Source organism: Microcaecilia unicolor, chromosome 3, assembly GCF_901765095.1.
Source record: "Microcaecilia unicolor chromosome 3, aMicUni1.1, whole genome shotgun sequence".
Taxonomy (NCBI): domain Eukaryota; kingdom Metazoa; phylum Chordata; class Amphibia; order Gymnophiona; family Siphonopidae; genus Microcaecilia; species Microcaecilia unicolor.
Window position 1 is genome coordinate 141,928,503 of NC_044033.1, and position 16,088 is coordinate 141,944,590.

General features: G+C 45.3%; 1 protein-coding gene across 1 annotated transcript in view; it reads right to left on the minus strand.

The window, feature by feature from the left end:
• LOC115464292 (G2/M phase-specific E3 ubiquitin-protein ligase-like) overlaps positions 1 to 15,880 on the minus strand; it is an 87,614-nt gene extending 71,734 nt beyond the window's left edge. The window contains exons 1-2 of the mRNA XM_030194684.1: positions 15,809 to 15,880; positions 5,674 to 5,771 (exon numbers count right to left, since the gene is read on the minus strand). Coding sequence (XP_030050544.1) covers positions 5,674 to 5,771; positions 15,809 to 15,872 — 162 coding nt within the window. The 5' untranslated portion in view covers positions 15,873 to 15,880. The remainder of the gene's footprint in view (positions 1 to 5,673; positions 5,772 to 15,808) is intronic.
• Between the last annotated feature and the right edge of the window lie 208 nt (positions 15,881 to 16,088).

Consider the following 16,088-nt stretch of genomic DNA (forward strand, 5'->3'; position numbering starts at 1 on the left):
TCCATCATATTAAGTGGAATATTATAAGGAATTCTTTAGTTTGGTGGCACCCACACATTGGAACAAGTTTCCTGTATATTTGAAGCTAGAGACATCCTTCTCAAAAATGTAAAAGCAGTTTGAAGACACATTTATTCACAAACAGTTTTGCTCCGATATTTGGTAGCTTTGTAATGTGGGTCTGAGGAAGTAGTAGACCTGGAGTTGGCAGCTATGCAACATTTTCAGTAACTTTTATTCACTATTCTATCAAATATGTAACTTTCTTGCTATCTTTTCTTCCCTTTATATTCTGTCTGTTTTTGTTTGACTAATAATTAATGATTGTAAACCACTTTGATGTATTTATTGATGAGCAGTATATCAAGAGTTATAAACTTGAATCTTAAACATATTGAGGCCATATATTTTCATAGCTTGGCAACATGCGCTCAGTAATCAATAAACAGCAGCAACTTATAGCCATTATAGCTCACCTCCCTCCCAAATGCTCTCATTAGCGTTGCCTTCCTCCCACTTAAGGATGTGGGCAGTAACAGGCCTTGGTCTGCCCTCTTGCTTCCTTTAAAGCCTGATCTGCTCTCCTTCCACTTGCAACCTGAACTTTTCCAGGAGCCATTCTTCAAAGAGCATGCCCAGTTTTTGAGCCTTAACTGACTCAGGTAAACCAATTTGGTACATTGGCTTTTGTTCTGATCCTCCATTCGCACCAGAAGTGCTGTAATGTCTTTAATAAAGTGATATGGAAGAAACGGTACCAACCTTGCTATTGAAGAAAGGTATAATGTAGACAATCACAAGGGTTACAAATTGTTGATATAATGAGTATGGGCTGTTGATAATGCTCTTAATAACCCTATCCCTACTCCAATCATAACAAGGATGAGAAGGGATAGGGGAGGTAAGGTTGTTGATGTTTAACAGAAAAAATTTTGATGGCAAATATCACTAGTGAGAGATACTGCTGTATTAGTCAGGATGTTTGCATATATGTATTATTCACAATGATGGAAATATGTAGTTAGAAATGTCATCAATAAAAATAGTTGAAAACTAATAAAGTGATATGTTGGTTCAAGCGATCTACATTAACCTCCCATGCTGTTGATCTCTGCTGTATTTGGAGATCAAGGGGCCTGCATATCAAACTTACATTTTGTATGTATTTTTATGCTTATTGTTTGTTAAAAAACAATTAGTATACTGCTTAACTTCAGTAGACTAAAGCAGTTCACAATTTTATACAATAAAAACGTAAGCATTACCACCACCTTCTCTCCATCTGCTGCAGTTTTGGCCTTGTCTAGTTTCCCTTTCTCTTTGAGAACATATCCCAACAAAAAACTGAGCACCATGAAGTTCCTGGCCAACTCACTCTGGTTACAACCTTCAGGTAGGGTTGGATACAGTTTGCTGGTGAAAGTGGGTCATACAGCAGATTTATAGCAGGATTTTTATGAGGTTCTGATGGAGTTTCTCACTTTTGCTACCCCCTAATTCTCAAGCATCACATAACCACTAAAGAACTCCCTTTATTTATGTATTTATTTATTTGTATCCCACATTTTCCCAACAATTTGCAGGCTCAATGTGGCTTACATTTGCTGTAATGGCGGTTGCCATTTCCGGGTAACAGAATTACAAATGGTAATGTGTTAAGTTGCATACATACATGGTAACATACATGTAACATAACATACGTGAACAGATCATGGTATAGATATATATCATGTGCATATATATGTTAAGGAAGAATAAATTATGGTAATTCATGAAAGTTCCTGAGTAAGAAATTGGAAGAATAAATTATAGTAATACATGAACATTCCTGAGTACGAAATTGGGTTGTATCATTCCTTAGGTCATCGACTATGGAGAGACCATATTCGACATAGAGATTGAAGTGGTTATGCTTATTCATTAGTGGTAAGGAGGTTGATCAGTCAAGTGATAAGATTTCAATTATGTCTATGTCGTGTAAAGTCTTATGTTTTGGTGTTTAAAGATGGGTGTTTATGGTATGCCTTCTTGAACAGATCTGTTTTCAGTAGCCTTCGGAAGATAGTTAGGTCTTGCGTTATTTTTATGGCCTTCAGTAGTGCGTTCCATAGCTGCGTGCAGATGTATGATAAACTGGTTGCGTATGTGGATTTATATTTTAGTCCTTTGCAGTTAGGGTAATGGAGATTGAGGAATGTGCATGCTGATCTCTTTGCATTCCTGGTAGGCAAGTCTATAAGGTCTGACATATAGGTCGTGGCTTCCCCGTGAACGATTTTGTGGATCAGGGTGCAAACTTTGAACGCAATTCGTTCTTTTAGTGAGAGCCAGTGTAGTTTCTCTCTTAGGGGTTTGGCGCTTTCGTATTTTGCTTTCCCAAATATGAGTCTGGCTGCTGTATTTTGAGCGGTTTGAAGCTTCTTAATGATTTGTTCTTTACATCCAGCATAAATGGCACTGCAGTAGTCTAGATGGCTTAGCACCATTGATTGTACTAGACTGCGGAATACTTCCCTTGGGAAGAAAGGTTTGATTCTTTTAAGTTTCCACATTGAGTAGAACATTTTTTTTGCTGTATTTTTCGCATGATCTTCAAGTGTGAGATTTCGGTCGAATGTGACTCCCAGAATTTTTAAGCTGTCTGAGACCGGGAGGGTGTAGTCCGGTGTGTTTATGGTATTGGGTTTGTTTGTATTATATTGTGAAAACAAGATGAGACATTGTGTTTTTTCTGTGTTCAGCTTTAGTTGGAATGCGTCTGCCCATGAGTTCATTATTTGGAGACTGTGTGTGATTTCATTTGTGATTTCGGCTATATCTTGTTTGAACGGAATGTATATCGTAACATCATCTGCATAGATGTACGGGTTGAGTCCTTGGTTGGCTAGCGATTTGGCTAATGGTATCATCATTAAGTTGAAAAGGGTCGGCGAGAGCGGTGATCCTTGTGGTACTTCGCATTCAGGTTTCCATGGTGTTGACGTTTTTGAGTTTGATATCACTTGATAGGTTCTTGCTGTTAAGAAGCCTTCAAATCATCTAAGTACGTTTCCTCCAATCCCAAAATAATCCAGGATGTTTGAGAGTACTTGGTGGCTGACCATGTCGAACGTGCTGGACATGTCAAATTGTAGGAGGAGCACATTGTTTCCCGTTGCAATTAATTGTTTGAATTTGGTTATGAGAGTAGTTAGCACTGTTTCAGTGCTATGATTGGATCGAAATCCTGATTTTGATTCGTGCAGTATGGTGAATTTGTTTAGGTAATTGGTAAGTTGTTTGGTTACCATACTTTCCATTAGTTTGACTACCAGAGGGATTGATGCTACTGGTCGATAGTTGGTTGTGTCGTTTAATTTTTTCTTTAGGTCTTTGGGTATCAGGGTAAGAAGTATATTTCCTGTGTCCTTGGGGAATAGTCCATGTTGCAACATGTAATTCATGTGTGATGTAAGGTCTGTTATGAAGCGTTGGGGGACAAGCATTATTAGATTGCTGGGATAACTACTAACTACACACACAAACAAACAAACAAGAACCAGGCAAGAACTCAGAATAAAACTGGACTAGGCAGAAGTGCACAGAGCACACTCACATACCAGGGACCTCAGACGATGCAATGGCAAACACAGAAGTTTCTAGGTGATTAATAAAGCCCATCAGCTGCTAAAGCTCAGCTGCAGCAATCACAAGGCAACTACGGGTGCTGTTCAGGTACAAACAGGGAAAGCAATTCTGGCAGCCCGGAAGATCTGGACTGAACTGCAGTCTGGAATGGGTGACAGTAAACTGACAGTCCATTGCAGCCACCAGGTCTGGCCACCAGAGGGCGAGGTGAGCACAGACAAGGAAACGGTCACAAACGTGACATACAGTGTTCAAACAAGTTTGATGTTCTTATTTGAATGGTTCTTTTCTGTTTGACAAATTTATGGATTAAAAGGCTATAACCCACAGCTTCTCCTTTTAGACTTGCATATGTTGTAAAACCTTGGTGATACAATTTTCAAAAGACTGGCTCCCACATGTTTACCTGAGGTACCATGTGGTGTGGTCTTGGGGTAACGGGGTGTGCTGAATAGCCAGAGGGGAGAAGCATCCTACTCAAGAAGTAACTGAAGCCAATGGAAGGAGCTGACCAAAGGCCACACATCAAAAGTGCAGCGTACAAGCAATTGTATGATTTCATCAGAAGCGGCCTGCTGGGAAAGGTGTGCTGGGTTTGGTGGGTAGAAGTCTCCCTCCCTTTGGAGCTGTGACACTCACAATGTGAGTGAAGATGGTGAGTCCAAACCAAAAAGAAGAAACAAGCAGTCCCACAGAAAGTCAGTGCAGGCAAAACCAAAAGTGGGAAAGACCACACTGATGAGTCATGATGAGCTGATAAAACTTTACTATGGAGTCGACACTATCAAAATAATGAACAAACTGTCACTGTAGCGTGAACGCTACATGGTCTGTGTTTTGATCTATGCCTTCCTCAGAAGTCCAGGCAAAAGCCAGATCTAAATTAAAACAACAGCAGATAATCTCAAATAGAGCCACAATTAATATAGTGCCATTTAAGTTACAAAAGAGAGTCTCCCAAGCTCCAGTACTTGCGCAATTTTCATACTGTTTTTTCATATATTTGGAAACTGATGTTGGGCAATGTGCCAGGCTTGGATGATATAGAGCCAGAATTCCATAAGGTTTTGAAATGTCATCTCTTAGATTCCTTGAAGGAGATGTACAGCCATACCCTACAGGGAATTTCATAGCCATCTGAGATAAATCATCAGGCACTACTTGTGGTGCTACACAAGAAGGATAAGGATCTATAAGAAAGTGGAATCATATTGCTGTACATTGCTGATCAATACTTATATGAAGATTTAGGCAGTGATCTTTGCACCTAGTTGGGTGATGTGATCCCCAGCATGGTGGCATTAAAACCAAACTGGATTTGTTCAGGGCAGGCACAGAGTTAAAACTCTGTGTAAGCTGATAGCAGCAGTAAACCACAAAGGGGGATGCAAGAGAAAAAAAGATGCTGGCAGGGGCCGGCCGTTGCCCGACTCCCCCCCCCCCCCCCCCCACTGCCCCTGCCACTGCAGCCGACGCCTCCGCTGCCCCGGTCCTACCTGAGGGATCCTGGTGGTCTGGTGACCTCTGTAGGGGGGGGCATGCTCTTTCCTGCCTGCTATGCTGCTGCTATTTCCCCGCCTGTCGGCGCTGCCGTATATTGACAGTCTTGCCGGGGGGATAGCAGCAGCCCAGCAGGCCTGGCAGGAAAGAACATGTGCCCCCCCCCCCCCCCCCCTGCAGAGGCCACTAGATCACCAGTGGTGCACCAGGCATCAAGACATCCGGGCAGAGCCTCTGGGCCTCCTAGAGCTTCTGGGCCCTCGGGCACTGCTCAGTTGCCTGAATGGTCAGTCTGCCCCTGGATACTGCTGTGTCTGGAGGCTGAGAAGACTTCCAACAAGATCATCTGGGACTACATGTTTTGGGTACTAGCAAAGAAAAGGAGTTGGCAGATAATTTTGTGACTTAGTTCCAGGCGCTACTCTATAAACTATAAATGCTGTCATGTTAGCTGTACCAAACAGAGTTGAGGGTGCTAAAAATAGGGATAATACTTTATCAGAGCATGATTTTACACAAGGTAATGATAACGCAGAATACACTCACCAGACAGTAATAGTGGACACTGAGGTTGGTCTCCTTGTCTGTCAATTTTTCACCGTATTTTTCAATGTTGTTATCTGTTTTGCCACAAAGACCGCACACTGTATAAGGAAGAAAACTTCTTTAATTATGGCCCAGGACACTTGGAAGCCATATCAAAAGACAGTCAACTTCATCTACTGGAAGGGGGCGTATCTATCAAATAGCCTCTCAATACCTGCTGCACAAGTTAGTCGACCTGTTATGAAATATCAGTCTTTAACCATGTGGAAAACTGCTGATATTACCATGAAAAACTTGACCTAGCAACCAACAATCCTACCAGTCTAATTAACTTGAAAGAATGTTTACCTGAGCATACAGGGTAATATTCAAAAGCATTCTGTGAGTAAGACAGTGCTTTACCCACAGAATTTGACTTTTCTAAAAATGACCTCTCGATATGTGGGTTTACTTATGCACATATAGACTGTATGCGTGTAATTTTATCTAGACTGAGCGAAGGTTTTCCTGAGGTAGAGTTGGAGAAGGGTTAGAACTTATGCATGTGCTTTTGAAAATTTTCCTGTCTGCAAAATAACCCAGAACATTTGAGTGTACTAAAGAGCAAGCATACATGTAAGCCAGGGGTGGACACATTTTTTTTTTGTACAGGGTCACATTAATGGGTTGGTTCCTCTCTGCACAGAAAAAAGGGAAAGAAATGGACTCTGGTGGTCAAAAAAAAACAAAAAAAAAACAGAAAGAAATAGCTACATATATAAAAATAAGAGGCCTTCCAATGTTAAAAAAATAAAAATAATCTCAAGCAACAACAACAAATTCCCTTCTATAAAACACATTGATCCTGTACAGAAGTTCAGAAATGCCTCCAAACAAATAAACAAAAAAAATTCACAAAATTATGGAAGGGAAAGGTGAAATGTGTTCCATTTTTATTATCAATTAATAATAATAATAATAATAATAATTTATTATTATTTGCTGTCTGAATTTAATTTTTTAAAATTGAACATTCTCGGTTGTAGATCAAGACATTCATGTAAATCTCCTCCTCCTCTTCCTTCTCCCCCTCATTTTTAGCAGTAATTCTCATTCTCTCACTGTTTTATAACATTCCCCTTAACCCCAGCAGGACTTCCACTCCTATCCCCAGTTTCTTCTTTACCCTATCTCCACCCAGAGCCAGGCACGTCACCATCACAAGTCAGACAGTGCTGCTTCTACCTCCTCCTGAGGCCCACATGGCTAAAGACAACACTGCTTTTTCCTGGGACTCTCAAAGCTAAGTCAGCACCTTAACCTAAAAGGCTAAAGATTGTGTTTCCTCCCCCATGGCTCAACTGGGCCAAGACAACGCTACTTCCTCTTGGGGCCCACATGGCCAAAGACAGCACACCACAGACTTACCCGCTATAGAGAGGCACTTCCTCCCTCACAGCTAAAGACAACGCCACCTCTTCATTCTGGGGCCTGGAGATACTACAACTTCATGGCTGCCCTGGTGATGTCATCATCAAAGGCCTGTAATGTTAACATTTGATGATGTATAAGTCTCAGTGCATCATCAAAGGTGGACATTTTATGCTTTTGATGATCAACTCAGGGTTGCCAATTCTGCAATGATCTAGAGGAGAAGGAAGAGAAGTCTGGAAACATGGAAAGAGAGAAGTACCAGGTTCTGAAAGAGAAAGGAGGGTAAGCAAAGTGGAAAAATTAAGACTAACCTGATAATTTTCTTTCCTTTAGTCACAGCAGATGAATCCAGGAACTGATGGGTTGTGTCCGCCCTACCAGCAGGTGGAGATAGAGAACACTGAAAGAAGGCAGTGACTCTGGACGTCCAGATCCTTGCATCTTCAGTATACGAAACTTCCAAAGCACAACTCAGAAGAAACACAACACAACATGAACTTTTCTCACAGTGAACAACCGCTCCCTGAACTGGAGCAAGAACAAAAACGAAGGAGGGACCTACTCAACTCCTGCTTCATGAGAGCAAATATAACAGTTCTTTGCATTTATCTTCAAATCTGCAAAATCTTCAAAATCTTTGCAAGAATCAAAACCTCTGTATCAAACAAAGGCAGACAAGGAGGGATCCTGGATTCATCTGCTGTGACTAAAGGAAAGAAAATTATCAGGTTAGTCTTAATTTTTTCCTTATCATCAACAGCAGATGAATCCAGGAACTGATGGGATGTATCAAAGCACTCCCTAACTTGGGGGGGAACATGCAGCTCCGCGAGAAAGAACTTGTGCCCCAAAACGCGCATCCTGTTGCGCTGCAACATCTAGCCGATAATGCCGAATAAAGGAAAGCTGAGAAGCCCAGGTAGCCGCACGACAGATCTCTTGAAGAGAAAAGACACCTGTTTCAGCTCACGAAGAAGACATCACCCGCGTTGAGTGCGCCTTAAATGCTTCTGGTGGAGATCTACCGGCCAACAAATAAGCATAAAAGATGACTTCCTTTAGCCAGCGAGCTATGGTGGCTTTAGACGCCGGACAACACGCCTCGGTCCTGCTAACAGAATGAAAGGTGATCATAAGACCTGAAATCATTCGACATCTGCAAGTACTGAAACAGAGCCCTGTGGACATCCAAAAGACGCAACTGTCCAAAGGATTCCGAAAAGTCTTCCTTACAAAAAGAAGGCAGAAAAATTGGCTCATTGATATGAAAAGCCGAAACAACCTTGGGCAAGAAAGGCACAGTCCGGACTGTAACACCGGATTCAGAGAACTGCAAAAAAGGATCCCGACAGGAAAGAGCCTGAAGTTCCGACACTCTTCGTGCGGAAGCCATAGCCACAAAAAAAAAAACGTTTTAAGAATCAAATCCTTCTCCGAAGCGTGCTTGAGAGGCTCAAAAGGAGGTTTCTGGAGCACCTTCAGAATGACCCCCAGGTTTCAAGACGGACACTGCGACCACAAAGGAGGGCGAAGATGTAAAGCCCCCCTCAGAAACCGGACAATATCCAGATGAGCAGCCAGAGACAAACCGGCCATTTTCCCACGGAAAAAAGCTAACGCCGCCACTTGAACCTGAAGGGAATTGTAAGCGAGACCATTCTGTAAGCCGTCCTGAAGAAATTCTAACAACTGCGAGACAGATGCAAGCATCGGCAAAAAAACCTTGTAGCACACCACGACTCAAAGGTGCGCCAAACATGCACATAAGCCGCGGAAGTAGACCGCTTGCAAACCTGCAAAAGGGTAGCAATAACCTTGTTAGAATAGCCCTTTTGTCTGAACTTTGCCCTTTCAATAGCCAGGCCGTAAGACCAAAGCGGGAGGGATCTTCCATAGCCACTGGACCCTGATGCAACAGGCCCGGCAGAAGAGGCAAGCGAAACAGAGCTGCCATCAACATTCGTCTGAGGTCCGCATACCACGGACGCCCGGCCAATCTGGAGCCACCAGAATCACCTTGCCGTGGTGGCGACGAACGCGAAGAAGAACCGGCCTATCAAGTGCCAGGGAGGAAATGCATAAAGGAGATCCGAAGGCCACGGTTGAGAGAGAGCATCCGGCCCTGCCGAACGAGGATCTCTCCCTTCTGCTGAAAACCCGATCGACCTTGGCGTTTGATCCTGACGCCATGAGATCTAACCGCGGAGTGCCCCATCCGGCACAAATCTGAAGAAAAACTTCCTCTGCCAGCTCCCACTCCGCCGGGTCGATCTGATGCCGGCTTAGGAAATCGGCCTGCAAGTTGTCTTGACCGGCAATATGAGCTGCTGACAACAGCAACAGGTGGCGCTCGGCCCAGTCGAGAATCTGGGCCGCCTCCATCGCTAGAGCTCTGCACTGCGTGCCCCCTTGATGGTTGATGTAAGCCACCGCCGTCGTGTTCTCCGAAAGAACCCGCACAGATCGACCCTCCAGAATCCTGCAGAAGGCAAGAAGGGCTAGAAAAACTGCTCTCAGTTCCAAACGATTGATGGACCACGTCGCTTCTGTGGACGACCACAGACCCTGAGCAAAGTGTCTGAGACAATGAGCCCCCCAACCCGCTAAACTGGCATCCATAATCACAAGCCGCCACAGCGGGTGCACCAGCGGCATCCCTCGGCACAACTTGTCATTGGGACAGCCACCAAGCCATGCTGCGCTTGGCCGCAGGGAGCCACGGCAATCTGCGCTGATACTCCAGAGAAATTGGGGACCACCGAGACAGCAGGGAATGCTGTAGAGGACGCATATGCACCCTTGCCCAGGGCACCACTTCCAGGGTGGCAGTCATCAAACCCAGAAGTTGAACATAATCCCAAGCCCGAGGTCTCAACATTCGTAAGAGAAGCCGAATCTGACCCTGAAGCTTGAGACGCCTGTTGTCAGGAAGAAAGACCAAGCCCAACGCCGTGTCGAAATGCACCCCCAAATACTTGAGAGACTGCGAGGGGGTCAGATGACTTTTGGAGAAATTGACCACCTAGCCCAGAGCCTGAAGAAGAGCAATAACTCTGGCTGTCGCAAGTCGGCTCTCTTCCTCCAAATCAGCCTGGATGAGCCAATCGTCGAGAGAAGGATGAACTCTGACACCCTCTCGTCAGAGGAAAGCGGCCACCACAACCATGACCTTGGAAAAGGTGTGAGGAGCTGTGGCCAGACCAACGGCAAGGCGTGAAACTGGAAATGCTGGCCTAACACTGCAAATCGCAGAAAACCGCTGATGTGGAGGCCAAATTGGGATATTATGCAGATACGCCTCTTTGAGGTCAAGCGAGGTGAGGAACTCTCCTGGCTGCACCACTGCAATGACCGAATGCAAGGTTTCAATACGAAAATTATGCACCCTGAGGCCTCGTTGACTCTGCGCAAGTCGAGGATCGGTCTGAAGGACCCACCCTTGTGAGGCACCACAAAATAAATCGAGTAGCGACCACAGAAACGCTCGTCAGGAGGAACGGGAACCACCGCCCTGAGATCCAACAGAGACTGCCCGCTTGACAGCCGAGACGCATCGGGACTCCACAAAGGCGTCTCTTACCAGAGTAGCAAACTCCAACTGGTACCCGGCTCTGATCAAATCGAGAACCCATTGATCTGACATAACCTTGGTCCACTCCTCTAGAAAAAGAGACAAACGACCTCCTACCAATGGAACTGAGGAGTGGACCGGCGCCCCATCATTGGGCCACACGTCCCTGGACTCCTTGCCGCTGACCGGGCACTGCAGAACACTTGTCAGAACGAAATAAATTCTTTTGCTGGAAACGGGAGCGTTGTGAGAAACCCGAAGACCGCCCAGGACAATATCTTTGGGCCTCTCAAAAGCGAGGCCTAGAGAGGAGGGATAGGAGAAGGAAGCAGTCTTGGAAGACGGCCTCGGCCTGTCCTCCGGAAGATGCTGGGATTTAGAATCCCAAGGTCTTTAACAATCTTCTCCAAATCCTCCCCAAAGAAAAGATTGCCCCGAAAGGGTAACCTCACCAGCCGTTGCTTCGAGGCCATATCAGCCGCCCAATGACGGAGCCAAAGGAGCCGCGTGAGAAGTCACAGCCAAGACATCTGCTTAGCCGATGCTCTAACCAAATCATAAAGAGCATTAGCTAAAAAGGCCAAGGCCAACTCCATTCGAGGCGCCACATCAGAGAGAGAAAAAGACCCTTCCGAAGGCTGCTCAACGGCTTGCTGAAGCCAAGATAGCGAAGCTCAGGCTGCATAAGAACTACAAATAGCAGTCCCGGACAGCCAAAGCCGAGAATTCAACAGGAACGTTTCAAGGAAGACTTCAAACGTCTGTCTTGCATGTCCTTCAAGGCCACCCCTCCCTCCACAGGGAGAGTAGTCTTCTTAGTAACAGCCGTTACCAGAGAATCTACCTTAGGCAACCCAAACAGAGCCAAATGAACCTCTGGAACAGGGTAAAGGTAGGACATAGCCCTGGCTACTTTCAAAGGACCATCAGGCTCAGACTACTGAGCCGAAATAAGCTCTTGAATAGAGTCATGAACTGGGAAAGACCAAGACGGTTTCCTAGTACCAGCCATCTTAGGATTAACGGAAGAAGCAGTATCCATCTCGGGGTCCTCAATACTGAAAGCCTGCAAGGCATCGGAAATGAGAGACGGAAGCTCATCCCGGTGAAAAATATACGAACCGCCTTAGGATCATCCAGGTCCTGCGGCAACCCAGAAACTTCCCTCTAGGTCCTCACTCCTCAATGGCCTACCAGACCCTTCAGACTCCCCAAAAAAAGAATTGGGAGGAGAACGGGGCGGGGAGGAGGAGACATCAGAAAATGCAGACACCTGCCTGTGCTTAGAATCCAGAGCTTGCACGGGGACATAAGACATCAGGGAGGCTAGCAGAACCTCGAGCCTCCGCTGCAGAATCCTCCCCAGGCCGAAAAGAACCTTGAGAGGGCTCAGGTAGGGCTCTCTTCAACATAAATGCCCTGTGCAACAATAACACGAATTCAGGGGAGAAACCTCACCCTGACCATCAGCCCCCGTACCCAAAGCAGAAGCGGCCAGAGGATCCCTCGGCAGCTCTGCAGACACTGCCGGCACCCCTCTGCAATCACTATTATCTGCCGCTAAAAATCGCGCCTCCACAGGCGCTTCCAAAATGGAGGCCGCGGGAAAACCTCTCTCGCCGACAGAGTGGCTACACTTCTAGGCCCCGAAATGTCCAGGGCAGTTCGTGCTGCCACAATCCCGCCGCGGTCCTGCGATTACCGCAGCGGGAGCAGCATTTAACTGCCTCAAGCCGCCATCGCTCCCGAGTCAAATGGCCGTCGCTGTGCCAAAAAAAATCAACTCACCCTGTTCTGAAGGGAAGTAGTGAAAAACCCTCCCAGGCAGAGCAGCACAGCCCCGTCCACAGAATACACTCCCAGTCACAATGATCTTGGGAGAAACTGAAACGTCTTGCCCAAAATGTCAGCACAATCTTGCAGACTGACTTTTTTTTTTTAGACTGTGAGGAAAGTATAAGGCAGACAGTAATCAGAATAGAGGCTGGGAGGAGAGGAGAAAGGGAGTAAGGCAGGGACCTGGAATCCAAGTATGCCCTCAAAGTGGGCACCACCAGCCTCACACCTCCTGCTCAACTGGCAAAAGCCCAGGAGCTTCTCCAAGCAGAAATCCAGGAGCTGAAAGGAATCAGTCCACAACTGCTGGGAGATAGAGATATACTGAAGATGCAAGGAGCTGGACGTCCAGAGAGTCACTGCCTTCTTTCAGTGTTCTCTATCTTCACCTGCTGGTAGGCGGATGCAACCCATCAGTTCCTGGATTCATCTGCTGTTGATGATAAGGAAATGAACATTATTAGAACAAAAGAAGAAACAGCTAAGAGATTATAGAAAGATGCAAAAAAAAAAAAAAAAAGAAAGAAAGGAGGAAAGAGGGAGAAAATATTTTAAAAAATAGAGAAGTCAGACTTGAAAAGAACGATGAAGAGAAATGAAAAAGAATATCTAAGTACACGGGGAACAGAGACTATCCAGGTTTCAAAAGATTACTGACAGAGATGAAAGAGAATGTGTGAAGAAACGGAGCAGAATAGAGACAACTTGTAGGTATTTCCATATCCATGCTTCTCTACCTTGTTTTCCATAGTACTATTGCAAATGCCATCAGCATCTTCCACCTGCTGCAATGCACTAGCACACTTTAAAAAATATAAGTAGGGAAAGAATGTGGAGTATAGCTCATGGAATTCTTTCTAATCCCTCTCTGCGTGTGTATGTACAGTATATTTGTATTGTCTCTGTGTAGGTTTCTGATATGGGAGAGGGGCAGAGTGATTTGAAAAGAATAATAAAAATAAAAGCAAGTGTGATAATATTTGAAAACATAATATGTCACTGTCAACAGATTTAAAATTATGGAATGTACAGTTTAACTACAGAGTGCCACTGGACTTACTGCTGCTTAGTAAAAGACCCCCTTGGTGTTAACATACAGAGTAACCATTATGAAAGCTATATGGACCAGTCCCTGGATTTCACAGTAGAACTTACAACAAAGAAAATGAAAAAAACATCTTGCCAGCAAGGATAGGGGTATTGGAGTAGCAGAGGGAGAGGTGCATGGTGGAGAAAACCTCATGAAATAACTTCCAGTACTTCTGCAAGTGTTCATACGTTTTGTGTGTGCCAGGTTTTTTGGTGTGTGCCTATGTTTTTTGTGTGTGTGTGTGTGTGTGTGTGTGTGTGTGTGTGTGTGTGTTTATACATACAAACATTCATATTTGTATGTGTCTTTGGCATAGGCGTAGTTTGACTGTTTCATTTGGGGGGGGGGCAAAGAATGGGCGGAGCATATTAGCATATCATTTGCATATATACATATGCAAATGAATATGCTAATATGGAGAAAGGAATTGAAATTTACAGGCAAAATATCACAGATGCACATTTCAAAAAGCTGACACATTTCAATTAATAAATTATGAATAAAATACTTTTATCTACCTTTGTTGTCTGATCATTTAGTTTTTCTATTCGCTTTGGTCCCAGTGTCTTCTGTTTTATGCAGTGTCTTCTTTCTAGTAGGCTTCCCTCTGCTCCCCACCCTCCCAGTCCCATCCATCTCTTGCTCCCACCCCTCCCAGTCCCATCCATCTTCTGTTCCTTCCCTCTGCTCACCATCCCTCCATCCCATCCATCTTCTGCTCCTTCCTCTGCTGTGCCTGACCTCTCCCAATCCCATCCATCTCCTGGTCCATCCCTCTGCTCCCCACCCCTCCCAGTCCTATCCATCTCTTGCTCCTTCCCTCTGCTCCCACCCCTCCCAGTCCCATTCATCTTCTGTTCCTTCCCTCTGCTCACCATCCCTCCATCCCATCCATCTTCTACTCCTTCCCTCTGCTGTGCCTGACCTCTCCCAATCCCATCCAATCTCCTGGTCCATCCCTCTGGCTCCCCACCCCTCCCAGTCCCATCCATCTCTTGCTCCTTCCCTCTGCTCCCACCCTCCCAGTCCCAACCATCTCTTGCTCCTTCCCTCTGCTCCCCCACCCCTCCCAGTACCATCCATCTTCCTTCTACTCTGCCCCCCCCCCGCGAGGTCCAAGATGGTGACTCCGTTTACCCCCTCTCTTCCTCCCTCCTCCGGCGCAGGCAACAGTCTTCAGCTTTTTCAGCATTCCTGGCAGTGGTAGCGATGTACACGCTGCCTTCGGTCTGCCCCGGAAGCCTTCTCTTCAAGTTCCTGTTCCCACCTATGCGGGAACAGGAACTTGAAGAGAAGGCTTCAGGGCAGAGCCGAAGGCAGCGTGTACAACGCTACCGCTGCCAGGAACGCTGGAAAAGACTGCTGCCTGCGGCGGTAGAGGGAGGGAGGAAGAGAGAGGAATAGACGGACACGCTCCTCTCCGTCCGCTTGGCTTCCCTGCCCTCTCTGTCTGCGTCCCGCCTTCCTCTGACGTCAGAGGAAGGCGGGACGAAGACAGAGAGGGCAGGGAAGCCAAGCGAATGGAGAGGAGCGCGTGCCTGCATGTGTTTTTTTTTTTTAACTAATGGTGCGGCGGCGCCTCGTCGTCGTTTGGGGGGGGGCATTGCCCCCCCTCGCCCCCCCCAGTCTACGCCTATGGTCTTTGGGGTTTTTTTTAGGGCCTGTGCAGATCTGTTTTGTCAGTGTTTTGTGTGTGTTTCTCCCTGTTTTGTATATGATTGTATCTCTGCATATGTGCTTGTATGTGTATGCATGTTTATGTGTTTATCTCTGTTTTGTGAATTTGTGTACAATTGTGTGTCTCTGCACATGTTTATATGAATGTGTCTGTGTGTGCATTTGTGTTGTCTCTCTGTCTGTGATTGGAAGAGGAAATAAGAGAGAAGGACATTTGAAAAAGTGCAATTCAATGTCACAGTAAATCAATGTCTGCACGGTGCAACTACTTCTCCCACAGAATGGCACTGGGCCATTTTCTTTTTGGGGGGGGGGGAGGGGGAGATATATTTTGATGAAATGCCCAGTCCAATCTGGCCCATTTTTGAACTTGATATGTCTTTTCACTAGTTTTTCATCTATACAAATCTAGTCACATTCCCTTAAATTTTTGGAGAGCTATTTTGCCTCCAGATAGACAGGCAGAAAGATGAACAGATATATTTTCGCCCCCTTTCCAACATTCCACTGGGTTGGAAATAATGAAACAAGAAAGTCTCATTTCGTACCTGGTTCTTGGAAGAGTACCTCACAGGAAGTTTGCGCGTTTTTAGGGACCAATTTCGTTTTCATTGTTGATCTGTTTTTCAAGGACAGAAAAAAAATCATCATCAAAAATTGATCAGGTATTAAACAGTAGAACAAATGTTTTAAATTAAATCTCTTATTCTGTGTAGATTACTGATACAGAGCAAAGATTCAGGACAGTCTGCAACAGTTCCTTACATATTCCTTTAATACTCACTTCAATAATTGGTTATGTAATGATTCATGGTTTTTACTGTACAT